Here is a 25,503-nt window from a genome sequence, read left to right on the forward strand (position 1 = left end):
CCCTCGGGGCAGGAGGGTGTCTGAGCAGCCCCCACAAATCTGCAAACTGTGTCCTGGCCGCATGAAGAAAACCTGTGCCGGGGAGGCATTAACATCAGCGGCTCTTGGGGCAGCTCAGGGCTGATGTTGACATGAGGTAGTGAAAGGTGCTTTCAATGCTGGGGGCACTGGAGGGTACTGGGGGTGCTGGAGGGTACTGGGGGTGCAGCACCTAGCTGATCTGGGCCACAGCTCCCCTTGCACCCTGCTACACGGAGGTCCAGCCGCTGCAGAACCGCGGCCACCACAGCATCTGCTCAGGGATGCAGGATGCAGCCGCCTTCACCCACAGCACCGCTCCCCCGGGGCTGCAGCCCCCCGCTCATTAGCACATTGCCCTCCCCACCTGCTGGGCCAGCAGAGCGGTTTAATTGCTATCGGCCTCATTAGCAGTGCCGCCTTCTTGCCATCCTCTCTTTAATTGCAGCCTCCCTCCTTCCCCAGCAGCGCTGCATGAAGTGCTTTGGGTGAGAACCCCCCCAGGGACCTGTTAAAAACAGCGTTTGGAGCCTTTGTCCCCCCTCCCGTCCATCTGAGCCCCCGGCTGCGGCGCTGGGGCTGTGCTGGTTGTTCCTACATCTGCTGGAGATTGGAGGTCGGTTCCATGGTGTGTGTCCCCAAGCCACCAGCACCTGCAGGACCGTCACCACGCTTTGCTGGCACCCCCGTTTTTGGGGGAGCCGGTTTGGCTGCAGCAGCAACAGACGCTCACACGACTTTCGCAGTGGTTTAGCCAACATCCAGCCCGCTCTCGGCGTTTGGTTTTCACTAATCTGTTTGCCTGCCTTTTTTTTAAATTATCTGCAAACAAGGTGCCTTCTTTGAATAGCAGTGGTGCTGGGTAAAGGGAGCAGTGGGCGAGTGGTCTGTGCAAACAACATTTCTGCGCCCACTCTGTACCTGCACCCAGGACCTATTTTTCTCTATTTATCCAGCCTCGATAATGAGATTCCACCCTCCTAACCAGCACCTGCATGCAACAGCACCAAAAGCAGAAGCGATTCCTGCTGAGTTAGTGTGTAAAAGCCTTTGCAATCATCTTGTGCTACAAACCTGAGGGAGGGTTTAAATACAAGGCTCTTTAATAAGATGAAAATAGCCCTTTCCCCACTGGTTTTTCCGCTTGCTCTTCCATGCTGTGGAAGCCCAAGGGTTGTGTCTGGGCCTGACTGTCTGCAAAAATCTGTCAAGGAAGGGACCAAAGGGGAAAACAAAGCTCTGAATATTATTATTATTTTACAAAGTGGAATAATTTTCCTTGCAATTCTAAAATCTTCAAGGAAAAAGCAACGTGCCAGTGGCCCAAGGAAGTGTTTTGCTTTTCTGCAGCAACTTCTGTCTGACAATAGCAAAGCGGATGGGACAGACGGAGATGTGAGCGGTGACGTCCTCGGATGGCGAGCAGGATGGTGCAGCGGCACACAGCACCAGTGTCCAGAAGGAAACCCTGTGCCTCAGTGTGTGCAGCAGGAAAATGGGTACAATCCTATTTACCTGCCTCCTCCAGAGCTGGCTGTGGTGGTTGATTCATGTCAGCAGCTCAGCTGGTGACTCCTGGATGAATGACGCTATATAAATGCAAAGCGTTATTAATATTTCATGTTGTAGTGAAAATGTACTAATGGGGCTTGTTCGTGGAAGATAAAGTGCTGCCATTAATACACCTCTGCCTCCCCAGCACCAAGGACTGGCTGGTTTTGGCTGGTGGAGGGTTCAGCCTTTGGCACCGGGCACACGATGTTCTGCGGCCGCAGAGCCGGGTTCAGCCCCATCAGCTGCTCTGGAGGGACCGACGGCAGCTCCCACCTCTCGTTTCACCTCACGCTCTGGTTTCTTCCATCCTTATTTGGTCTTTTTGTGCCTGCACCAGGTATTTGCCAGGCAGACAGGGCTGATCTCTGCTCCGGCTCGGCCAGGCAGCCCTAACCAGCGTGATGTGGGGGAAAGATGTGCGGCTGCTCACCTCCTGCCCCCAGAGCAGGGGGACAGGGCTGCAGAGGGTGGAGATGAGCTCTGCCTGGAGCCCAGCGCCAGCAGAAACTGCCCAGCGCATCTGGCAGCTCCCAAAGACAGGGGGTTTTAACCCAGAAAGCAGCAAGAGCCCCTTCAGACACCCGCAATTCTGGGGGTTCTTGGGGCAGAACCTCCCCCCAGCCCGGGGGTGCTGCTCCGAGCCCCCCGCTTGGGGCGACGCAGTCCCTGAGAATCCCCTTCCCTGCATAGACCACACAGACACATTAAAGAAAAAAAAAAAGGGCTTATTTGCTTTCAAACTACAGAACTCTTCCCTGGAGCCATCCACAAACAGTGGTAATTTACTTTACAGCTGTTTAGATTTGTTTCTCTACATTTTTTTTTTAAACCCAGCGGAATTGCAAATGAAACGTGTGTTTGCTCCTCAAATGACTCCGGCTGTACCTGAGCTCTCACACCCCGTGCGGCAGCACCTGCTCCTTGGACCCACACCCATCTGTGCTCCGTGCTCCCCATGGCAGCTCGTGGATACGCTGGGATCTGCTGGAACCCCGTCCCTTCCCCCTGGGAATCTCCTCCTCGCTCCCAGGGATGACTCACAGGGCGCCAGTGCCTCTCGCACCGGGCGATGCGTTCCTGCCGCGGGCAAGCACCGAAGGGCAGCACCGCCGGCCTCGGCACAGGGACGTCCCGCAGGTAAGCGGCACGAAAATGCATGAGAACACCCCTGTGCTGCAGCCCCCAGCCCTGGGGAGGCAGCGCCGGGGCTGGGGAAGGTGCATCTGCCGCTCGCCGCAGAGCCCGACGCGATGCCGGGGTGACGGGCGCAGCGGGGAAGGAGAAATCTGGGGTGTGCGTGTGTGTCCCCGGGGATCGCCCGGTGGGACGGGAGCTGTCGGCCCTGCGGGAGCTGCGTGCTGGGGGAGCGGGTGTGTTGCGCGGGCCGGGCTGTGCGGAGCAGTGGGATCTGCTCACCCCTGAGAGCGCTGCCAGCGCAGGGAGATTTGTTATTTTACTGATCAGTAAAAAGTTTAAGGGAAGTCGGTGCCAAACAGCCCTGGGGGTCTCGCTCGGTTGCAGCCCTACAGGTGCATTTATCCGGCGTGATGCAGTCCAGGGTCACATCAGCCGCTCGGGGTCCTGGGGCTGGGACAGGCTGAGATCAGTCTGAGCTGATGAAAATCGGTTCTCGTGGCCGCCCAGCCCTGAGTCAGCCCCTCGGCGTTGCCGGGGCTGTGCAGCCCCCAGCTCACCCCTGTCCCTGCCCCATGGGGTCTGTCACCACGCTGTGCCGTGGCTCTGGGCGCGTGGGCACGGCCGGGTTGGTGCAGCGGGCGAGCGGAGGCGACGGCAGATTCCAGCAATGGGAGAGGACGTGGCGGTGGAGCCGCGGAGCTGCTGGGTGAGTCACACCCCGGCTGCTCCCATTTGCCTGTCTGCCTGGGCCAGGCCTGGCAACGTAAGGAAAATTAATAACAAATACCTGGGTAACAGCGTGAGAGCTGTGGCGGGCGGCACAGGACGGCAGAGCACCGAGCTGGGCAGGGGCTTTGCCATGGCAGAACCAGCAAGTTCTGGTGGGGACCTGCGGAGGGGGACAGTGCCCGGTGGAGACATCGCCCAGACCAGGTGTGTGCTGGGACACATCTCAGTGTGTGTCCCTGTGTGTGAGCAGAGGCCGGAGATGGTCCCCTCAGTGCTTGGGACCTCCTGCAGCTTGTTCATAGAATGGTTTGTGTTGAAGGGACCTTCCCAGCTCATCTTGTCCAACCTCTGCCATGAGCAGGGACATCTTCACCAGCTCGGGTTGCTCAGAGCCCCGTCCAGCCTGGTGTGGATTCACTGTGACTGTATTTTCCCTCTCCCCCAGGCTCGCTAACAGGATCGGGGGACCATGAACTGGGGGGTGTTCGAAGGGCTCCTCAGCGGGGTCAACAAGTACTCCACGGCCTTCGGCCGCATCTGGCTCTCCGTCGTCTTCATCTTCCGCCTGCTGGTCTACGTGGTGGCAGCCGAGCGGGTCTGGAGTGACGACCATAAGGACTTCGACTGCAACACGCGGCAGCCGGGCTGCAGGAATGTCTGCTACGACCACTTCTTCCCCGTCTCCCACATCCGCCTCTGGGCCCTGCAGCTCATCCTGGTGACCTGTCCGTCCCTCCTGGTCATCATGCACGTGGCCTACCGGGAGGCCAAGGAGCAGCGGCACCGCGCGGCTGGCGGGGACGAGTGCCACCGCATCTACCCCAACCCCGGCAAGAAGCGGGGGGGGCTGTGGTGGACCTACCTGCTCAGCCTCATCTTCAAGGCTGGCGTGGACGTGGTCTTCCTCTACATCTTCTACCACTTGTACAGGAACTACACCCTGCCCCGCGTGGTGAAGTGCGAGCTGGCCCCCTGCCCCAACACGGTGGACTGCTTCATCTCCCATCCCACCGAGAAGAACATCTTCACCCTCTTCATGGTGGTCACCACCTGCGTCTGCGTCGTGCTGAGCATCATCGAGGCCGCCTACCTGATTGGGAAGCGGTGCCGCGAGAGCCTCCTGGCCAGCGGCAGGACGAGCCGGCGGCACAGCCGGGACTGCCAGCTCTCCCACGCCGAGCCTGCGGACACGGGGGGACAGGTTTTCCACGGAGCGGACTACAAACCCCCCATGGCCTCCATCCCCCCCACGGCCTCCGCCCCCGACACACTGCCCGAGGAGGAGGATCTTCCCTAGAGCTGCCCGGGGAGCCGGGAGCCCACCCTGAGCCCTCCTCTTTGTTTTGGACCAGCCGTGGTGACAAACCATGGGCCGGGGGCTCCGGTCTGCTGGGAGTCGGGGCAGCCTCTGGAGCTGAGCCCCAGCCATGGCTTTGGAGCTGAGCTGCAGCCGGGCGGGTGGGTTTGGACGCCCAGGGCATTACGGGCTCTGTGCTGCCCCGGAGGCGCTTGTCCTTGCGCTCAGTCAATGGCAAATCTCCTCACCAGGCACCGGACGCAGGCGAGCAAGGAGGACATCTGAATTATCTCCCTGTAATCCCCGCCTTTAAAAAAATAAACGAATTCCTGATTTAAGATGCGCTGCTGGGCACAGGGGGGCACACCCAGAGGTGCGAACATCCCCAGCCATGGGCTGCCGGGAACGGGCTGGGGCAATTTCAACACATCACAGCTTTTCAAAGCAGTTTGGGGGTTAGTGTGAGGGGCTGGACAGGATGGGCACCCTCAGCCCCCCAGGAACCCCTCTCCCCATCCCTCGCCCTCCGGAAGCAGCACCGCAGGTGTCAGGGCCATCTCAGGAGGATGCGATCGTCATTAATAACCCTCATTAGCGGAGTGGGGACCAGAGCACGTGCTTGGTGTGTAGCCACCGTGGCGAAGCGCGGGGTGAGGATCCGGCCGGGCCGGCAGAGCCCGTCGTGGGCTGCGGCGCTTCCTGCCCAGCCGGAGAAAAACACCCCAGCAAAACAGCCGAACGAGGGCGAGGAAAAACACCCCAACCATTGATTAAACAATAACATTAAATGGCAGAATATAATCTTGTTTATTGCTGTAATATGTCGCGTTCTGCCGTGACTCAGGTGGCACTGCAATTTCTAAGGCCATCAACAGTAACTGAACATTAGCCGGGATGAATAATTAACAATAATTTCACGGCAAATGCACTTGTAAGTAACATTAACATTGAACATGCAGCTCGATCTGTTACTGGTTTTGCTTTATTTAGAGGGTGTGATTGTTATTTTTTCCATGCGCGGCGGCAGCCCTGGCACTCGCGGGCTCTGCAGAGGAAGCGGCACGAGGGGGTGAGTTTGGTGTCTGTTGAGGTAGGAGAGACGGAAGCTGAAATACAGGTGCATTTCTTCCACCTCCTTTAAGTGAAGCCGTTCTCATCTCTGTCTCCCCTCTGTCCGTTCTTGCTGGATTATCCATTTGAAAATGTTCTTTACTGAAGCCTTTAAGGTAGAGGATACAAGTTGTTCTCTGTGTACAAGCCATTACCTCTGATTTAAAACGCTGGGGCTGGGCGGTTTGTTTTCAAGTAAGGCTGGCCGCATTGATCAAGGCTGCCCAATTAGCCAAATCCAGAGGTGTTCCCCAGCTGCAAGCGCTAATCACCACAGAGATGAGACCCAGAAAAACCACCCTGCCCGACCGCCCCGCTCCTGCACATCAAAGCAGCAGCTGGAGCCGTTTCCCCTTGCGAGAGACCTGATGATCCAGTTGCCATTAGTTGTTGTGCTGCTTTAGCTCTCCCTGCAAAGCTCTGGTGTCTTGCACCATCCTGGTTTGGGATCAGCAGGACTGGTGTCGGTGGTAAAGCAAATAACCTGGGGGATGTCACGATAAAAGCTGAATATTTCCCAGAGTTTGCGTCGTCATACAGGGGATTGCATTTGCTTGTGAGGTGCTCAGAAGGCCCCCTGAATTTTGGGGAGAGGGGATTTAAAACAAAACCATCGCTAACTCCAGCCCAGCCGTGGATATGGAGGGTTTGTGTGCACAGGTCAGGGGCAGCCTCTCCTTCCCAGCGGGGACTTGTTCCTTCCCTGCCTGCAAAATGTCCGTTTGCTGGGAATTGAAGAGAAATTCCGTGCTTTACATCCAACGTGCCGGAGCGAGCGGCTGCCCCGGCTCCCAGGCTCCCGTGACTCCAGGAGGTCCCCTCCTTGGGGACACGGCCCCGTGGGACAGCCGGGGTGGCTGGGATGCTGTGACGGGCAGGGAGCCGGACATCAAAGGCCCGGCTGGGTCGCAGCCAAGTGCTGCCTCCTGCAATACCCCATTTAAGTCTATTTTAAAGAGATTTTTGAGGTTTTCCTGCTGGTTTGCTCTCTGCCTGCTCTGCTCCTCGTTTGTTTTCCCTTTATGGAGGAACTTGAGGTTCGGCCATTGGACGCCACGGGGTGTTTTTAGTGTTCGCATTGGCACTGGAGCCTTTCAGCTGTCACCCCACTGAGCCGGAGCGGGGTGGCAGCAGGGTGACATGTCCCTGGAGCGGGGTGACATGCCCCAGGCATGTACGTGAGGCTCCTCCAAGGGTTCCCTGGTGCTGAGAGCTGTGGAATCACATCGGTGCCTTGTCCCCATGCCAGGGATGGCAGAGGGGGCGCAGGGACTTGCCTTTTGTTGGGACACCCAAACACCCGCTCAGTGCTGCAAAACACGGGGTGTTGCCCTTCCCCACCCAACCGCCTTAGGGGAAACCTTCTGCCCGTGCCAAAAGGCACCTGAACTTTCTCACCGTGGCCACGTGGCCTCTCCTGCAATGTCAGAATTCCAGGTGAGAGGCTGCTGGGGGTGTCTGGCCCCACTCTTCACCCAGTCCTGACGGGGTTTTACCGTAGTGCAGGGTACTGCTGCTTTTGCAATAACTCAGACCTGCTGGCTGTTCTCACCCTCTTCCCTCTCTCCTGGGTTTTTCATCTCGAAAGCCGCAGCCCCCGGATTCCTGCTGTGCCGGCTCTTACGGCAGCATAGTTCAAATTCCTGCTCCTGCAAAGGCAGCTCCGGGGCGTGGGGGGGTCCTGAGCACCCACTTTGCTCTCAGACAGGATGAGGGTGCCTGTGTATGCCCCTCGTCCAGACTCCCCCCACTCCGCACCCCCAGGCTCCCACCAGGGATTGTTTTGGCTCTCCTGGAGGGTTTCCCCAGCCTGGCAAACCCACACACACTTTGTTTGCCATCCTGGAGCCAAAATGCTCCGTGTCTGCCACGAGTGCAGGGAGCAAACCTCTCAGCACCCGGCGCGGCTCTTAGGCCGTGTCCCCACGGGAGGGGTGGCCCCGTGTCCCCACGGGAGGGGTGGCCCTGGCGAGGCACCGCATGGGGCTCCGGGGTCAGGGAGTGCCTGGGAAAACACGGCGGTGCGCTGGGCCCTGGGGTGTGCCGGAGCGATGCCAGGAGAGCCTCGGGGCAGCCGGTAAACCACGGGCGAGCGGAAACGCATTCCTGCACAGGCCACGTCTGCAGAGGCACGAAATGGGGCTGCTCAGGCAGAGAGGGACAGTCCCCTTAGGGACACATCCCAGGTCCCACAGGAGGCAGCTGGCAGGGGTCCCTGCTGCTATGTTGTGCCACCCAGTCCGTGCCACTCTTTGGGAAAGGTCTCGTCCAGGACGCCCCGGCGCTGCCAGGGCGGTGGCTGCGGGTTGCTGTAGGTTGGAGATACCAATGAGCTGTTGCAAAACTATTACTAAGGCTAAAGCATTTAAAAAGTGGGTTATAATTGCGCAATTTGTGATTCTTAGCAACGGTTGCCAGCTGCCCCGTATCTGGGGGCTGGTGTGAGCCCAGTGCCGGTGCCTGGTCATGCCCGGAGTTGGCAGCGCCCGGAGCCACCGGTGCCGGAGCATCACCTGGCAGGAGCCCCTGGGGTTGTTTGCAGAGGAATCTGGCTCTGTTGATCTCGCTGCAGATCTGACCCACCTTTATTGTTCAATCCGAGCGTGTGTGTGCATGTGCGCAGACGAGCACCTCTACGGAGCTGTTTGCCAGACTCACCCAGTTACTGGGAACAGAACAAATTACTGTTCCCCTCCCAACACACGCTCAGCGCTGCGGACGAAACCTGGGCAGGCAGGAGGGCTGCAGACAACACAGCCGGGAAAGACCTTCTGAAAGGATCCTGGATCTGGCCACCTCCCTCTGTCCCTGTACCGGCTGGGCAGGTATGTCTAGCACAGAGACACCGGGAGCTCACGGAGCTGGTTGTGGGGCGACGGACCCCGCGGTGCCAACGGGGAGCTGGGATATGGTGCATGAAGTGCCACATTGGGACCCCACAGGCAGCACCGGGGTCCCTGGCCCATGGCGCTGCACCCCCATGGGTGGCACAGCATGGCACCCCGAGGAGCAGGAGCGGCCACGCCAGGCCTTGCTCCTCCATCCCACCGCCCTCCTTGGGGACCAAAAGAGGCTGAGACCCTCCCTAGGGGAATGCACGGCTGCGCTTGCACCCCAGGAAGGAGCCAGGTGCGTTGGGACCCAACGCCCTGCACCCACGCCGGGGCAGGACGGGCGGTGACGCAGCGGGCTGGCACGCTGGGGGCTGGCGAGGGTGCCGGGCTCGGCGGGAGGCAAAGCGGCGCTGCAGGCTGAGCCGAGCGCACCGGGAGCGGTGCCCCGCTCCGCCTGGCTCCCCCCGTACCGTATACCCCACCCCGGCACGGGGCTCGGCACGGAGCTCGCACGCCCCGCTTCACCGCAGGTCTATGGCTGGAGCCAGCGCTGGACTGAGACAGGTGGGTGCTGGGCGGGTGGGTGCTGGGTGGCATCACCCACTGGCAAGGGGGCATTGGCAGCACACAGGGGCTGTGGATGCCACCATTGGCACCAACTTTTGGCTGAGGAGGGGAAAGCGGCACCTCTCCCAGTTTTAAAGCGAAGGGCTGGGCAGGAGCGCCGCAATCGCTCCCCGCCCCGGGGAGCTGCCGGGGGTTTGCCGGGGAGGAGGATCTCCCCGTTTCAGACAAGGCGGCGGGCAGAGGTGAGCAGGGCTGCACAGGGGCTGCCGCGGCACCCGGCACACGCTGGCACAGGACCCAGATCGGCCCCGCGCACCTCAGCCACGGTCCTCGGTGTATCCGCAGGTCAGCAGCGTGGGAGCAGGTTTGGGGCTTGCTGTGGGGTGTCCCCATCCAGAGACGGGCTCCGGGCAGAGCTCCAGGCTCTGCTCCTTCCCTGCAGCCCCAGGACACCTCACTGTGCTGCGCAGCCCTCCCTGGACAAGGGGACCCTGAGCACCCGTGTGCCATCGTGCAAGGAACCGCCATGCCCTGCGCTGAGCGCTTCCCAGCCCGCAGCCCCCACTGAGCAGGAAGGAGCCTGAGCCTCGTCCAGGTACGTCTGGGAGGGCGCCGGGTTGGCAGCGGCTCCTGGGGAGTGGGAAGGCGAGTGCACGGCAGGTCCTCACAAAACCAGACTAATTCTTGAAAAGAAGCTAAAAAAGTCTCCTCTGAGCAGCGCTGGGGCTCGGCTCTGTGCTTTGAGGGCTCGGCCCTGGGATGGCGGGGTGCTTTGCTCTGGTCTTCACCCCCACGTTACAAACCCCCCCGTGCTCCCATAGCAGCGCTGTGCATTACTCAAAGCCAACAATGCAGGGCCGGATTCAGCTTGCCGTCCGGTACAGACAGCACTGAGTCAACAGCTGCCAACTCACCTCTGGGTAGAAATCACACGGGCTTTGTAAATCCAGGAGACAGTAAAGCTCCGGGTCAGGCTTAGCTGTGCTCCTCTTCTCGCACCGCGGCAGCCCCAGGCTGAGCCGTGGAGCCAGTTTGGCCGGCACGGGGCCGGGAGCCGCCGGCAGTGCTGCCGGGAGTGGGGTGCTGGCCAGGGCGACGTGCTGGTGACGGGCACAGACTCTCGCTTTCAGCAGCCCCAGCTCCGCCTGTGCTTGACCTGCCTTGGATGGCACCTGCAAGAGAGAAAACGGGTCCCTGGCATGTCCTGGCATCCCAGCTTTGCAGCAGCTGCTTCCCCTTCGGCTCTCAGCATTAGCAAAGCATGGTGGACAGTTTAGCCCATCCTACCCATGAGGCTGAGGCTCAGGGAAGGCTGGGACCATCCCCTGTCAACTCCCTGTGCCCCACTGGTTTGCGCTGCCAATTGACACAAACATGCGTGGTCAGGCCAGGGACTTGGTGGCAGGGACTTGGCCAGGTGGCTCATCCCTTATGGCAAAACCTCCGTCAGAAGGAGACGCAGAGAGGTTGAGTCATCCCCAGCTATCACCAGGAGAGTGTGGGGCTGGGCTTTACTGTCCACGAGTGGAATGGTCTCCCCACCCCAGATGAATGTAACGTGGTGGGGTAGAGTCTGGGAGGTCAATGAGCAGCAGAGATGAGTGGCCTCAGTGCTGTCCCCCACCGCTCTTCACCTGCCACTTCTGCTGCTGTTGCTCCAGGTTGGGTGACTTTGGCCCCTGCCAACCGCCATGGATTGGAAAACGCTGCAGGCGCTCCTCAGCGGGGTCAACAAGTACTCCACGGCCTTCGGCCGCATCTGGCTCTCCGTCGTCTTCGTCTTCCGCGTGCTGGTCTACGTGGTGGCGGCCGAGCGCGTGTGGGGAGACGAGCAGAAGGACTTTGACTGCAACACGCGGCAGCCGGGCTGCACCAACGTCTGCTACGACCACTTCTTCCCCATCTCCCACATCCGCCTCTGGGCCCTGCAGCTCATCTTCGTCACCTGCCCCTCCCTCCTGGTCATCATGCACGTGGCCTACAGGGAGGACCGCGAGAAGAAGAACCGGGAGAAGAATGGGGAGAATTGCCCCAAGCTCTACCCCAACACGGGCAAGAAGCACGGCGGGCTGTGGTGGACCTACCTGCTCAGCCTCTTCTTCAAGCTTATCATAGAGATCCTGTTTCTCTACCTCCTCCACAAGATGTGGGACAGCTTTGACTTGCCACGGCTGGTCAAGTGCACCAACGTGGAGCCCTGCCCCAACACTGTGGACTGCTACATCGCTCGGCCAACCGAGAAAAGAGTCTTCACCTATTTCATGGTCGGAGCCTCCTCCATCTGCATCGTCCTCACCGTCTGTGAGATCTTCTACCTCATCTTCAAGCGGGTTGTGCGGAATGCGCGGAAGTGGAAGAAGTCCGTCAAGCGCTCCGTCAGCTACAGCAAGGCCTCCACCTGCCAGTGCCACCTCAAGACGGAGGAGAAGGACAACAAGTCCCAGACGAGGTGTGTGGCAGCCCTGCGTGCCTCGGCCCCCAATGTGACTGCCGTCTGACAGGGTGCTGGAGGGAAGGAGGGAGGGAGATGTGTCCATGGATGGATGGCCCCAGAGGTGGCCATTGGTGATGCCACCACCAGACTCTTCAGCCAGGACCTTGGTGGCTCTAAAGGGGAGGGGGACACATCCGTGGAATCTTTCCTGCTTGGGGCTGTGGGAACATCCCCCAGGTGTCCTGGTGGTGTGGGCACGGTAGGTGGGTGCCAGCTGCCCATGGGCATTCCTGAGCCTGTCTGTTCTTTCCACAGAGCAGAGGAGCTGTGAGCTCGCCTGTCCCAGCCAGTTCACCTTCCCCTTGTCCCAGCAGCTTCTCAAGCCTGCCAAGTCCCCGAACCCCCGAGGGTCAGCCCGTGTGAAAAATGACCAAACCAAACAAAGTAAAGCCCCCTGAGAGGGGCCCGAGCAGACGCAGGTAAGGTGAGGGCAGCCCCGGAGCTCTGCGGCTGCTCACCGTGACGCCCAGGGCTGGCGTGCCCGGCGTCCGCCCGCTCCTCCCGGCTTGTCACGCATCGTTAGACTTTTATTCACCAGAACTGCACGCTGGCCACCAAGGAAATCAAGGAGGCATCAGCATCAATTATTTACTAAACCTTGATAGATATTAAAATAAATAGAAATTATTTCCATTTAATTTCTCCTTAAGCGGCGCTACGCGGAGGGTCTGGCCAGCTGCGTTCCCAGCTCTGCTCGTGCTCCCCCAGCCCCACGCGCGTGCTGTGGTGGGCGCTGACACCGCCGGGCTCGTGCCGCTGTGAGAGGCCGTGACAGCGATGCCCACGTTGCCAGGAGGGGGACGTGTGACGTGTCTCTGCGCCAAACACGGAGCAAATGCTTCCAGCACGGGCTGCTCCTGTGGGCACTCCTGTGTCACCTGGACAGATGCTCCCGCAGGTGGGACAGCACGAGGTGTCCCAGCGGCCCTGGCACCAGCACAGGTCTGCTTTGGGACACCTGCACAGCTCGATGGGGCTGTGGCTGAAGCCTGCACTGGGTACAGTCCTGGGGGGGTAAAGCAACATGGGAGCTGGCACATCCACGGGTGGGGGAAACTCTGGTTCCTTTGTGGTTTTGGAGCAGCTCTCCAGAGGTGATCATTTCCACTCATCGAGGGCTGGAGGGGCACAGAGCATCTCTGGGGACAGGCACCAAGAGGGGGGCCATGCCAGTTCGGAAGCCACAGTGCAGGGTGGTGAGATGGGGAGGCACTATTCATGGGGACTGGCTGGGAGACGGGCGCTGGGCTCCACAGCACCTTGGTGCCACAGTGTGGGGTGGCACATGGATGTTACCTGAAGGACAGCAATTATTTTATATTAAATAAAGCAATGCTGTTCTGGCTCAGCACCAGCACTGTCTGTGAGGAGGAAATGCCACATTTCAACGCGAGAAAGATGGCAGCTCCCAGTTGTGTGCACATTGGCCTAGTTTCTGATGTCAACAGCCCAAGCCCCCCAGCCCTGGCTGGACCCACGCAGCCCATGCCAAGCATGCCAGCCCTTTGCGGCCACTGCAGGACAGCGACAGGGGTACATGTGAGCCAGCAGGACTCAAGCCTATGCACAAAATATCAGCATCTGCTCACCACTCCTTGTTGCGGTGGCTCCACACGCCCAGACAGCAAAGCTCCGCTTAAACCCGGGTGGCGGGTCCCTGTCCCCGGATCCCCGGCGCAGCTCAGCCCGGCGCCGGGGCAGCTCCGGTGCGGCTCCGGTGCGGCTCCGGTGTGGCTCCAGCACCACCCAGCGCCCGCCGCGCCGCACGGACCCGCTCGGGGACCCGCCGAGCCTCCCCGGGGACACCCCATCTCCCCGGCCCTGCCTGCCATGGTGTCCCCCCAGCGCCCGCGATGCGGCCACCAAAAGCGCGATGGCTTTAGGGGTGCGCAGTGGGTGACATGCTCAGGGTCCCACCCGAGGGTCCGGGCACCCCGGGCAGTCCCTCCCCCGCTCAGCGTCTCTGCCCGGTGACGGAGCCGCAGCCGGGAACGAGAGGGCAGGGAAAATCGGGCTTTCCACCGCCCCGCACCGGCTTCGGCCCCGGCTGTCCCGGTTGTTCTCGTGTCCCGGCTGTCCCCGCTGTCCCGGGGGTCCCGGCCGGGCGGTGCTCCGCACACCCCCCCGCCCCGCCGGGACGGCCCCCTCGGGCGGGGGCAGCGGGGGCGGCCCCGCACACCTGGGACACGGCGCTAAGCCCCGGCCCCCCGTTTCCTGCCCGCGCTCCTCCCCCGGCCCCCCCGGGCCCCGCACGGCCAGAGCCGCCCGGCCCGGCCCGGCCACTCATACCCAGCGCGGCCCGAGCCCGGCGGGACGTGCCGGAGCAGAGGAGGTGAGTGAGCGGGACCCCCGGGCACTGCTTGGGGACATTGTGCTCGGGAACGAGGACACCCCCACCGCTGGCACCCACTTTCTACTCAGAACACCCCCTCACCCCACCACGGCTAGGTGTGGCTTTAACGGCCCATCTGACACCTACGCCTGCTTAATTAGCTGATGATAATTAGGGGCGAGGCTGTTTTCTCTCTCCCAGCCCGCTGCAGGGCTGAGCTCCCGCCGGGGGATGCGGGCTGGGCTCGCCGAGGGTGAAACTGAGACACCCTGGAGCAGGATCGGGTCCGTATGCGGTGAGTGTTCTCGGGGATCCCCCGGCCGGGAAAAGCCCTGAGCAACGAGAACACTGGGGCGCTATCGCCCCACAGCAAGGGAGCTGCCTGGGGACCGTCCCACCGGCTTGGGGTGAGCTCTGGATGGGTGCCAGGGCGGCGGCTGAACCGCGGGGGTTTGTGCTTCCCCTCCTGTGACCCCATTGCTCACTGTCCTTCGGTAGAGCCGGGGCAGGGGGCTGTAGGAGAGCAAATCTGGGCTGCTCCTGCGGCCGTGCCACCTCCCCCAGGCCACCCGCCAGCGAGCCCTTTGCTGTGGGCTGTGTCCTGGGAGGCAGTGACAGCCACGAAGTGCTGCGGGCTGGGTGCTGCTGTGGGCAGGCAAATCCCTGAGCTGCCTCTTTCCCCCCAGCCCCGTGTTTCTTCACTGGGCAATGGGGTGTAGGAGGAGCGCTCCTGGGCTCCGAAATCCTGCCTGGCTCCCTCCCGCAGGTGCGGGATGCTCCTTGGAGGGTTTGCTGGGACCGACTGCAGAGCAGCTGTGTCCCAAGAAAGCCTGGGGTTTAGGTAGCCCAGTCTGCCCTATGTTCTCCAGCGTGCAAACAGAGAATTGACTTGGCTCCTCTCCCCCCCCCTCTCTGCTGGCAGAGGCACGAGATTCACTAGAAGATGGGCGACTGGGGTTTCCTAGAGAAACTTCTGGACCAGGTCCAGGAGCACTCGACCGTGATCGGGAAGATCTGGCTCACCGTGCTCTTCATCTTCCGCATCCTCATCCTGGGCTTGGCTGGGGAGTCCGTCTGGGGGGACGAGCAGTCGGATTTTGTGTGCAACACCAAGCAGCCGGGCTGCACCAATGTCTGCTATGACAAAGCTTTCCCCATCTCCCACATCCGCTACTGGGTGCTCCAGTTCCTCTTTGTCAGTACCCCAACCCTGATTTACCTCGGCCACGTTGTCTATCTCTCCCGGAAGGAGGAGAAGCTGAAGCAACAGGAGAGCGAGCTTCGGGCTATCCACAGCAAGGACCCGAAGATCGAGCAGGCCCTGGCAGCCGTGGAGAAGAAGATGTCCAAGATCTATGTGACCGAGGATGGGCGGCTCAAGATTCGAGGGGCGCTGATGTGGACGTACATCATCAGCGTGATCTGCAAGAGCATCTTTGAGGCTGGCTTCCTTGTTGGCCAGTGGTACCTGTACGGCTTCTCCATGGTGCCCCGCTACGTGTGCAAGAGGGACCCCTGTCCCCATCAGGTGGACTGCTTCATTTCCCGCCCCACTGAGAAGAGCATCTTCATCATCTTCATGCTGGTGATGGGGCTGGTCTCCTTAGTCCTGAACCTCCTGGAGCTTTTCCATCTCTGCTGCAAGAACCTGCTCAGCAACGTGAAGAAGGTGCCGGTGCCAGCTGGCCCGAGCCCGGACACCTTTGCCGATGATATGGCCTCAGGTCCCTACGTGCCCAAGCACTACCCCTTCCTGCCCATGGCCGAGAGCCACACAACATCCTACCAGGCCTACAACAAGCTCTCCAGCGAGCAGAACTGGGCCAACCTCCACAACGAGGAGAACCTCGCGCTGGTTGGTGGCAGCAGAGCCCTGTCCAACCCCTATAGCCCCAGGGATGCCAGTGCCCCCACCCCGGAGGAGAAGCTGTGCAGCCGGCCAGGGAGCTCAGCCTCCAAAAAGCAGTATGTCTAGTGCTGGGCTGGCCCTGGCTGGCTGAGGGGACTGTCCTCGGTCCCTTGTGCCTGCAGAGGTGCTGGTCGCAGGCAGGCAGCTGCCTCCTGCCCATATGGACAAGCTGCGCCCACAGAGACCAGCCTGCCCCTGGGACATGATGCTCGGGAGCGGAGCCTCCACTCTCTCCTGTTTTCCCCACAGACCCTGCAAGGAAGGAAACTGCAGAAAGTTCCCCGGGACGGGCTGTCCCGCGCCGCCGTGGGAAAGGGACAAATCCCTGGGGCCGCGTGGCTGGGAACAGGCTGTCCCTGAGGCTGCTGCGCCTCGCGAGCCGCGGCTTGGCCGGACCCTGGGGCTTGCCGGAGCCCACGCCGGGGTGAGAGCCGGGCGTGCGGCCGTGGGAAGCCGCTCGCTGAGCCCCGTGGGGCTGGGGCAGCGCTGTGGATGGGTCCTGGCCACCAGCCCCGTCCTGTTCCCATGACCCTGTCACAAATCCAGCGGGGCCAGCGGCTCCTGCGCAGGGTTTGCCGCGGGAGCTGCCCCCTTCCCCTTGGGGCACGGGAGGGTTAAGCCAGCGGCAGCTCTCGCCAGGGCTCTGTGGTGACCAGCGCATCCCGATGGCTGCAGGGTCACTGCTCCGGTGACCCAGGAGTGTGACTCCCCCCTCGTCTCCTGGCCCTGGGCCCATTCCCATGTCATGTGTGTCTCTAAGTTATTTTTAACCTGCTGGCCTGAGCAAGGAGCTTTCTGCCTTAAAGGTGCAGTTGTGCAGGGGATCTGGGGAGCCATGGCCAGGCACCCCTGAGCCCTGTGTTTCTTTGGGGAGGAATTACCCGAGCAATGGCTGGATTGGGGGGGTTATTGGTTTTATTACTTTGCACTAGTCATCTCCTGCTGCGGGCTGAGGTGCCGGCGGGATGGAAGAACCAACTGCTGCCACACGAGCAGTCACCATGACTTCCCCAGCCCGTGGATGCTGTGAAAGGGGAAGGTCCTGCTGTGACCAAGGGGCTGTGGGTCCTGCGTGACCCGGGTGTGAGTGCAGGCACTGTCCTCAGTGCCGGCTCCTTTCCCCCGGCAGACTCAGCGTTGCATCTTGTTGAATAAAGTTGGATGAATGACAAAAGGTGAAGCGTGGTGTGACTGTGCCTGCTCCAGCCCTGGCGGTGTCAGGGAGGGGGGTGAGGGTTTGGGCTGAGGGAGGGGGAAGCTGCTGTCCTGTGGGTGATGGGGGTGAAGGGGAGTGTGGGCACCCGCTTGTGCTGCTGGTGCCACCTGCCATTGAAGCACAATCATCCCTGCTCTTCTCCTGGAGAACAGGAGCTGAGGGGAGACCTTCTGCTTTCTGAACTGCCTGAGAGAAGCTTGGAGCCAGGGGGGGTCGGGCTCTGCTCCCCAGGAACAAGCGCCAGGAGCAGAGGAAACGGCCTCAAGTTGCGCCAGGGGAGGTTGAGGTTGGATTTAGGAACAATTTCTTCCCCAAAGGGCTGTGGGGCACTGGAACAGGCTGCCCAGGGCAGTGCTGGAGTCACCATCCCTGGAGGGTTGGACAGATGGAGATGAGGTTCTCAGGACATGGGGTAGTGACAGGGGTGGGTTAACAGTTGGATTTTGTGATCTTAAGGGTGTTTTCCAACCAAAATGATTATGTTATTCTATAGGGTCCTGTCCCCCTGAGCCTGGCCTCAGCCTAGAGACTGTCATGGGCCCACCAAGGCACAGGTGGCCTAAAGCCGAGCTCAGTCCCTCTCCCCCTGCCCTAGCTCTGCCACAGGGGAGGCCGTGGAGCCGCTCACAGCTGCATAATAGGTGGAAATGAGCAGATAAAGACACACAATGTGGCTGGGGCTGGTGTTTAGTTTCTCCAGCCAAGCAGCCCAGGGCTGAGCCCGCTCTCGGCCCAGGGCCTCTTCAGCAAGGGTGGGACGGACTAAAAATACCCTGGAGAATATGAAATATGGGTGATACGGGGTGATATCGCTGCCATCGGCCACTGGAGGAAGTGAAGAGGGAGGCACCCAGCTCTGCTGCTCTTGGTGCAGCGCCTGGGCTGGCAGCCAAGCCCGTCCTTGACTCCCATCCCTGCTGGGGATGGGGGGGGCTGAGATCCCCCGGGGTGGGGGGCTGGGGTCCGCTTGGCGCCCCCATGCCCAACATAAGGGTGCAGATTCCCTTCTGGAGGTCCCCTGCCCTCTCCCGCCAGCTCTGCAGGGCCCCTGCCCTCTCCCACCATCACCCAGTGGGGACCGCCTGGGGCACCCCAGTGCAATGGGGGGCACAGCCCAGCTCCCCCCAGGCAGCAGCAGAGCTGCCCAGCCCCACAATGCTGCTGTTCACTGGGGAGAGGAGCCGGCGCACTCCGGGGAGGAAATGCCCGTGTGAAAGGTAACGGTGCAGCCGCGCCGCGTGTTTACCCGTCGGCAGCGTGTCCCCACTCATGTCCCCTCTCCTGGGCTGATATTTTTGTTGGCACCAAGGGAGCATCACGCTTTTCCGAACGGCCGTGCAAGGTGGAAAACAAGACGGCTGAGACCCCCCTCGCCTGGACACGGTGCCCGGCCGTGGGCTCTGCGCAAACACAGCTCCGCGTCCCTCTATTGTTCCCGTGTTGTGACAAGGCAGCTCGGGGTGGCCGGTGTGACCCCACAGTGCCGGGACCTGCCCATGGCACACGCCAACAACAACAGCGAGGGGCTCACCTGCGCCGTGGGGCCGGGGAGGGGGTGACAGCAGGGCCAGTGCTGGCAACAGCCCCCCCAGAAGGTGGGTGGGTGGCCCTAAGGCAAATAAAAGTTTGCAGCTGATAAGGGCTCGGGCTGGCCCGCGAAGCCCTTTGGCACAGCCCAGGGACAGATAGCGGCCGGCCAGACACGCACGGGCTTTCTCACACCTCCACGCTCCCTCCTGAGTAAACAGACCCCTCCGGTCCCTTTCTGGGAACAGCACCCGCTGTCCCAAAGCCCAGCCCCGTACCGCGACACTGAGCCTGGTGGTGGCACGGGCAGGTTGGAGGCTGCGGTGAGGGGCTCCCCATGGCACACCCAGCTTTCGGATAACGGGCAGCGAGCACAGCCCTGAGTATGTGCCCGCCCCACAGCCATGCGTCTGCAGGAAGGTTCCTGCCTTCCTCCCAGTTAGGACCAGTCCATGCTGGGCTTCCACTGCACTATCCTGCCCTGGGCTGGGGAAGAGGAGCTGTGAGGGCTGCCACGATGTGTCCCGCCTGCAAGGCTTTCCCCAAGGCGCTGGCCAAGAACCCGGGAGTTTATTTTTAAGCTTTCCCAGCATACAGAAAATAGCAAGTGTCTAAATCTGACCCGCATGCAGGAAGAGCCACGGCGGGAGCAAAACCGCAGCTGAGAGGGGAGGAAGGGCAGAGATCTGGGCAGGGGGACACCAGTCAGGACTGCAGCGTGGTCCCCTCATCCTGCTGGGGTTCCCCCGGTGCCCAGGGCTCTGCTGGCAGCTTCCCAGCACCCCATTTCCCCAGGGCCGGGGGGAACAGACACCGGCAGGAGCATCCTCCTGGGGCAGGCATGGACCCCGCACCCCAGCACCTTCTCTCCAGGCAACACCAAACCAGGTCCAATCCTGCCCTTATCAGCACCACTGCCAGCAGTACACAATGAAGGAAAAGCAAATCCCAAATGGGTCCCTTCCTCCACCAGGCCCGTCCCGGTTATATTTAGCCCTCCGCGCACGGGCATGGCAGACAATGCGGCCCTGTGTGAGAACCACGGGCGGGAGGAAACGCGCTCAATAGCCTCGACAACTTCCCGCATCCTGACATTGTCGCTCCCCTCTGGATGCTTCCTCGCATGGAGGCAGCGGGAGCGCAGAGCTCAGCACCCCGTGCCCACCTCGGGATGGGTCCTGCTCCTACCAGTGGCTCAGAGCATCATCCCAATGCAGCACTAGGAGGGCAGGGGCTGTTGCCTGTACAGCCGATGGCTTTTCCTGGCACAGGGAGGCTGATTTGATCTAAAAACAAGGAGCCGCAGTGGTCAAGGGGTGCTGGGGATGGGGATGGAGCCCTGAGCTGTGGCTGCAAGAGGTTATGCCGAGCAGGAGGGAACGTGTCCCACTGTAGCTGTCCCCAGCCAGGGCTTGGGGAAATGCCTCGAGATGCAAACCAGAGCTGCTCTTCGCTCACAGCACAACAGGGCTTCTGGTGGTAACAGAAGTGAGACAGGGAGGTTGGGAAAGGACTCCGCTGTGCTCAGGGAAAGGGCAAAACCAGAGCCTGGGAAAAAACAGCCTCGGTTGGTCGGGACAGGGGAGGGCACAGATGTCCCCAGGGGCTGCGGGGGACACACAGGGGAATGTGCCATTTTCTCTCCAGGGCAGCCAGACGGAGCACTCTCTGTGTCCCAGGTCTGTGGGGACTGAGCCACTCCAGGATGGGACACAGGAGCGTGAGTCCCTGTGGGCCCCAGCGTCCCCCTCCAGCCCCCCGCACCCCTCCACTCCTCCTCAAAAATCGACCCTCTGGGCCTCACAGCATGGGGACCGGTGGCTCTGAGCAGCCCCTGTGCCAGCGCGGGGTCACAGCGTCCCCAGCCCCACGCAGATGGTGCATCCCTGCTCTGATCTAACCGGATGTCCGCCGTGGCTGTCCAGGTGTGCTGAGCTGTGGTGAGCAGCCGGGGGGGCTCTCAGGGCCCTTCCTGAAGCCAGACAAGCCCTGGGATGATGCTCACTGCAAAATGAGCCCAGTGTGGGACTCCCTGCTTGGGGACAGGTTCCCCGGCCCATGCAGCCCCGGTCGTGCGGCTGGCACAGCTCCTCGCCACGCTCCCGCTGCAGCGCCGGGCTGTGCCGGATTACAAACACGCTGGACCAAACCAAGGACTTGCACTTGAGCAGTTCGCGAAGTCTCGGGAAGTCGGGCTTTTTTTTGCCATAATGGTTTATTCAACAAAGCTTCCTCTCCCTCTTCATGAGCCACTGTGGCTGCTCACCCCAGTCCCGAGTGCTCGCCGGCTCCTATTCTTGTCCAGCCGGTGCTTCCCAGGCAGCACATTGTTGGGATTCAATGGGAGGAAGGGTGGGTTTACAGCACCAAGGGTTTAGGAGAAAGGCAATTGGTCTGTGGTAAGAGGCTTCACCCCTGCCTCAGAGCCTGCCGGGATTCCACGGCCCCACAGCAACGCTGGCGTCTGCTGTGGGGATGGATGAGAGTCCCCAGATGCACAGAAACCAGCTGGAAACACTGTGGGACCAGTAAGGGAGCTGTGGTGGAGGGGGGCAGGGGCTGCTCAGCCAGGTGCCATCGGTGCCCGTGCAGCCGCCGTCGGGGCTCAGCCCTTCCCGAGGGCCCGAGGAGCCCCCCCGACCGGCACCGCGTGGGCCCAGGGGAGGAAACGGGGCAGTGAGGTCCCCACAAAGCCCAATTGTGCCCAGCTGGCTCTGGGAACAGGCAGATCAATGGGCTATAAACAGCCAAGGGAGCCGCTCCGTCGCGGGGTGAACAAAGGGGTTTCGGAAGACATTTCCGAGCTGGGTCCAGCTGGTCCCAGCTGGGGGAAGGGACAGGATTGTTCCCACCCGGGTGTACAATAGGGAACAACCATCGTCCGGTGTCACCCCACAGCCAGGCTTGAAAGCAGGAGGCCAAAGGCAGGGGGTAGCTCAGGGGACAGTGCCAGGCTGACAGGGGTACAGGGGCAATGGCACAAGAGGTGCTGTGAGCCCTAGTGCAGCAGGTGACAGGGCTGGGACAGCCTTTGCGCCACCCCGAGACTCCTCCTGCACCGTCTAACCCAGCCGGAGCTGCTCTCACACACCGCAATGGCAAAGGCCTGTGCGTTGCCGGCAGTGCCGCTGTGAGCCCGGCTGCAGGGCAGCGATCCAGCCCCGGGACAGCAGGTCGGGAGGTAAACACGGCCGGGCAGCGCAGCAGGAAAGCTGTCAGCAGGCCCCGAGGAAGCAGGACGGAGCGACGCAGAACGCTGAACTGGCTGCTGACCTCAGGGCTTTGCAGCAGACACGACAGATTTATCATCCCCCGGAGGGGAAGGCTGTGCCGGGGCAGCAGCGAGGCCTCGCTCAGGCACCACGGGAAAAAACAAGCCAGGAGGCAGCGATAACACCGGCTGTGGCCACTTGGCCCCGCACGCTGCCGGCAGAGAGCAGCAGCAGCTACTGGCTGGCCCTGCTCAAGAACTGCTCAACCGTCCTGCTGTGCTGGTGACACCTGAAGCTGGAAGGGACACCACCCACTTGTCCCCAGTGTTTGCTGCCCGCTCAGCAGCCCAGCAGGACCCCCCCATCCCCTGGGCCCCCACCCGGCGCTGCCACAGCCCTTCTTGTCTAGATAAGGAGGTTGACGGGAAGCAGACGACGTGACCAGGGGAGCCGGGAGGGATTTCGGTGCCTCCCCCTCCTTCCTGCCCGTCACTCTGTGCCCGCCGTGCCAGGCCCCTGGGCCAGGCAAGGTCACTGCCCGACCAGGCATAACGGCGAAATTTCTCCCATTGCAGAACGGGCTGCTTGTTGAAAACACGGGGAGCAGAAACACGCTCTGAGCCAGGTGTTGATGCAGAAGACAGAGAGGCCCAAGGACTGACAGAAGTTTATTGTGGCTGTTCCTGTACAGGGCAGAGATCTCCCCATTCTCTACACACCAGTCCAAAGCCACCGCCACGCTCAGAGCACCACGAAGCAGGGCCAGGACTTCCACCTCCCACTGTCCTCCTTCCTCGCTGTGAAGCCTGGGGACGACGCAGACAGGAGTTCCCTGGAGATCTGCACCACTGCACGGGGCGTGATGTGGTAGCGTGGTGTGTGATCAGGGTTCGCAAAGAGCCACGGGAGAGCTGTAAGGACAGAAGGTCCTCCTGCCCCCGGCGGTTAGCCTGACCCCCACCCCACGTCACTCAGGTCCAAGTGTCTTCTGTCTTCACGCCACAAAAGAAACCAAACCTTGAGAGACATGGGTGGAAACAGGTTGAGAGGGCTCCATGCTTCAGGGGCCATGACAGGCTGATGGATTTTGGATCTGCTCCTTCTCCAGCGCCCGGCTCCCTGTGCCACATAGCAGCTCTGGCTGCTGCGTCCTGGACGCATCCATGGGGCGGTTAAACCCTGACCCTCCGGGGGGCCCTGGGAGCGTGAGGAGCAGCAGTGGGCACGGTGCATCACCAAGGTCCAGGCGGGTGCGGGAGGGAGGCTGGGGAAGCTGTGCAGGTGACAGGGGAGTCCCCGGGACAGTCCCTCCAGGGCACCATCTGCCCCAAACCCGCCATTAACTCTTTTCTGGGCGGTTCCTGTTGAGCACGGCCCGAGGGGCAAACTCCAGCTTGTCCTTCAGGCTCACCACCTTGGTCAGGTCCTTGCCCGCGATCTCCTCCAGCTTGCGCTCCTCCCGCTGCTCCGAGATGCTCTTCTCCTCGGCGGCGGGCGGGGGGTCCCCGCGGAGCAGCCGCTCCAGCTGGTGACCCACCAGCCCCACCACGAAGGCCACCGGGAAGGTGACGTACGGGGCCTTGGAGCGCACGGCTGCCCAGAGCACGGACCACATGGCGCCGGGGGCTGCGCCTGGCGGGGGCGACACACGGCGGTCACCAACCGGGCCGGGCCCCGCGGCCTCGGGGCACGCAGCGCCCGGGAGAGGCTCCGGCGGCCAAGGCCGCAGCGGGCGGCTCGCAGAGGGGACTCAACGCTGACCCACAGGGAACCGGGACTCAACCGGGACCCGGCCGGGACCCCCGCGGGGCTCCCCCAGAGCCGGAGCCGCCGCCGGAGCCTCAGCGAGCCCGGGGCGGCCCCGCTCACCTGAGCCCGGCCGCCGCCACAGCCACGCCCCTTCCGGTCACCGGGGCGGGGGGGACAGCGCGCCGTCAGGCGGCCCCGCGGGGCGGTGCTGCCCCCTGGCGGGCGCTGCGGAGATCGCCGGGGCTGGAGGAGCGGCCGGAGCTGGGGGACCCGCGGAGAGACACGCGGAGAGACACGCGGGTGGGACACACGGGGGGACACACGGGGAGACACGCGGGGAGACCCATGGAAGGAGACTTATGGGGAGAACCACGGGGGAAACCCACGGCCAGAGCTAGGGGGAGACACCCTCCGGGAGACCCACGGGGAGACCCAGGTCCCCGTCACCTCCATCCTTGGGGGGCAATGGGGCTGCCAGATAGTGAGCCTTGGGGGGCAATGGGGGCTGCCAGATAGTGAGCCTTAGGGGGCAATGGGGCTGCCAGATAGTGAGCCTTGGGGGGGGGGCAATGCGGCTGCCAGATAGTGAGGCTTTGGGGGGGCAATGCGGCTGCCAGATAGTGGATGGGGCTGTATAGGCACCTATGTGGGTCAGTAGGAGTCTATACAGTCCATAAGGGTCCATAGGGATCTATAGGGGCTGTGTGGGGCCCTATGTGGTCTACAGGGTCCCAGGGGGCGGGGCGGAGCTGCTCGGGGAGCCGAGGAGGCTCCGCCCCTGGTGACGAATGGGCGTGACCGATCAAGGGGGAGAAACTCCCCAGGAAGAGACCCACAGGATGAGACGGGGAGGAGAGAGACACAGGGAGACACCCACAGAAAGACCCACGGGGACCTGCAGACACCCCGACCCGGCCACCCCACGGGGTCACCTGCCCCAGTGAGACCCCGTCTCCCACCCACGATCCCCACCTCTCCCACCCACGGACACGCAGGGGTGGCAGACAGGGAAAGGCGAGCCCGGCGCTGGCCGTGTCCCCGTGGGGAGGTGGCCGCTGGCCCGGAGTAACCAAAGTCATCTTTATTAATTGCGGCGGTTCGTTACAATAAAAAGGGAGCCACGTGTCACGGTCACTGCACGGCGCTGGCCAGGGCGGGGGCCGGGGGGCCCTTCCCAGGCATGTCCCTAAATCTGGGGTGCAGGGGGGAGCGGGGTGGGAAGGGGCTGTGGGTGGCCGAGCGGGCACTGCCGTCCTGGGGGTGTTTAGCACCAACAGACCCCCGGTGATGTGTCCCCCTGCCCAGCCCTGGCTCCCCGTGACATGGGGGGCACGAGCTGGGCCCCTCCAGCTGCCTCCGATTCCGCTGCTCTGCCCGAGGGCCCTGGGCAAGGTTTGGCCCCGGATTTTGGGAGCTGCCCGGCACCCCTGGGCCCTGCCTGGGGGGTGGCTGGTGATGCTGCTGGCGGGGCAGTGGTTGGGGACAGCGTCTTCCCCTTTCTGCCACCAAAAGGGACACTGTGGGGGACAGGATGCATGGAAAGGGACCAGGGATGGGGCAGATGCAACCTCCTGTCCTGCCGTGCTGCTCTGCCCTGGAGGGGACACAGGGGACCCCCTGCCCTGCTCGCAGTCTGTGCGGTGAGCAGCAGGGTCCCAGGGTGGCCCCTGGTGCCAAGGGGTACCGGGTGCATGTCCTGGGGTGTCCCCTCCCCACGGGACACCAGGAGCTTGGGGACAAGGGGTGACCCCCTCTGGGTAATCTCTAGCAGCTCTGTACTCCGGTGGCAGTTCCTAGCCGTGTCCACGCTGCCATCCC

General features: G+C 62.2%; 4 protein-coding genes across 6 annotated transcripts; 3 read left to right on the plus strand and 1 right to left on the minus strand.

Moving 5' to 3' along the window:
- Positions 1-3,907: 3,907 nt before the first annotated feature.
- LOC309449370 (gap junction beta-5 protein-like) lies at positions 3,908-4,735 on the plus strand (the record flags this gene model as incomplete). The annotated part of the gene is made up of 1 exon (XM_082071443.1): positions 3,908-4,735. The coding sequence occupies one exon, from the start codon at positions 3,908-3,910 to the stop codon at positions 4,733-4,735; it is 828 nt and encodes a 275-aa protein (XP_081927569.1).
- Positions 4,736-10,899: 6,164 nt separating this feature from the next.
- Positions 10,900-11,744, plus strand: LOC309449371 (gap junction beta-3 protein-like; the record flags this gene model as incomplete). The annotated part of the gene is made up of 1 exon (XM_082071444.1): positions 10,900-11,744. Exon 1 carries the CDS (start codon positions 10,938-10,940, stop codon positions 11,742-11,744), a length of 807 nt encoding a protein of 268 aa, XP_081927570.1. The 5' UTR covers positions 10,900-10,937.
- A 2,246-nt stretch (positions 11,745-13,990) lies between these two features.
- Positions 13,991-17,155, plus strand: GJA4 (gap junction protein alpha 4). Of its 2 annotated transcripts, none has more exons than XM_082071460.1 (2): positions 13,991-14,072; positions 14,995-17,155. In XM_082071460.1, exon 2 carries the CDS (start codon positions 15,016-15,018, stop codon positions 16,045-16,047), a length of 1,032 nt encoding a protein of 343 aa, XP_081927586.1. In that variant the 5' UTR covers positions 13,991-14,072; positions 14,995-15,015; the 3' UTR covers positions 16,048-17,155. The 2 variants fall into 2 exon arrangements, with proteins under 2 accessions (XP_081927586.1, XP_081927587.1); XM_082071461.1 differs by lacking the exon at positions 13,991-14,072 and adding an exon at positions 14,087-14,367.
- Positions 17,156-22,591: 5,436 nt separating this feature from the next.
- On the minus strand, positions 22,592-23,846 carry SMIM12 (small integral membrane protein 12). 2 transcript variants are annotated; one of them, XM_082071316.1, is made up of 2 exons: positions 23,806-23,846; positions 22,592-23,568 (listed from the first exon to the last, which is right to left on the minus strand). In XM_082071316.1, exon 2 carries the CDS (start codon positions 23,549-23,551, stop codon positions 23,276-23,278), a length of 276 nt encoding a protein of 91 aa, XP_081927442.1. In that variant the 5' UTR covers positions 23,552-23,568; positions 23,806-23,846; the 3' UTR covers positions 22,592-23,275. The 2 variants fall into 2 exon arrangements, with proteins under 2 accessions (XP_081927442.1, XP_081927441.1); XM_082071315.1 differs by having other exon boundaries at positions 23,698-23,828.
- Positions 23,847-25,503: the final 1,657 nt, after the last annotated feature.

The sequence above is a fragment of the Streptopelia decaocto genome, assembly GCF_964273445.1.
Source record: "Streptopelia decaocto genome assembly, chromosome: 23".
Taxonomy (NCBI): domain Eukaryota; kingdom Metazoa; phylum Chordata; class Aves; order Columbiformes; family Columbidae; genus Streptopelia; species Streptopelia decaocto.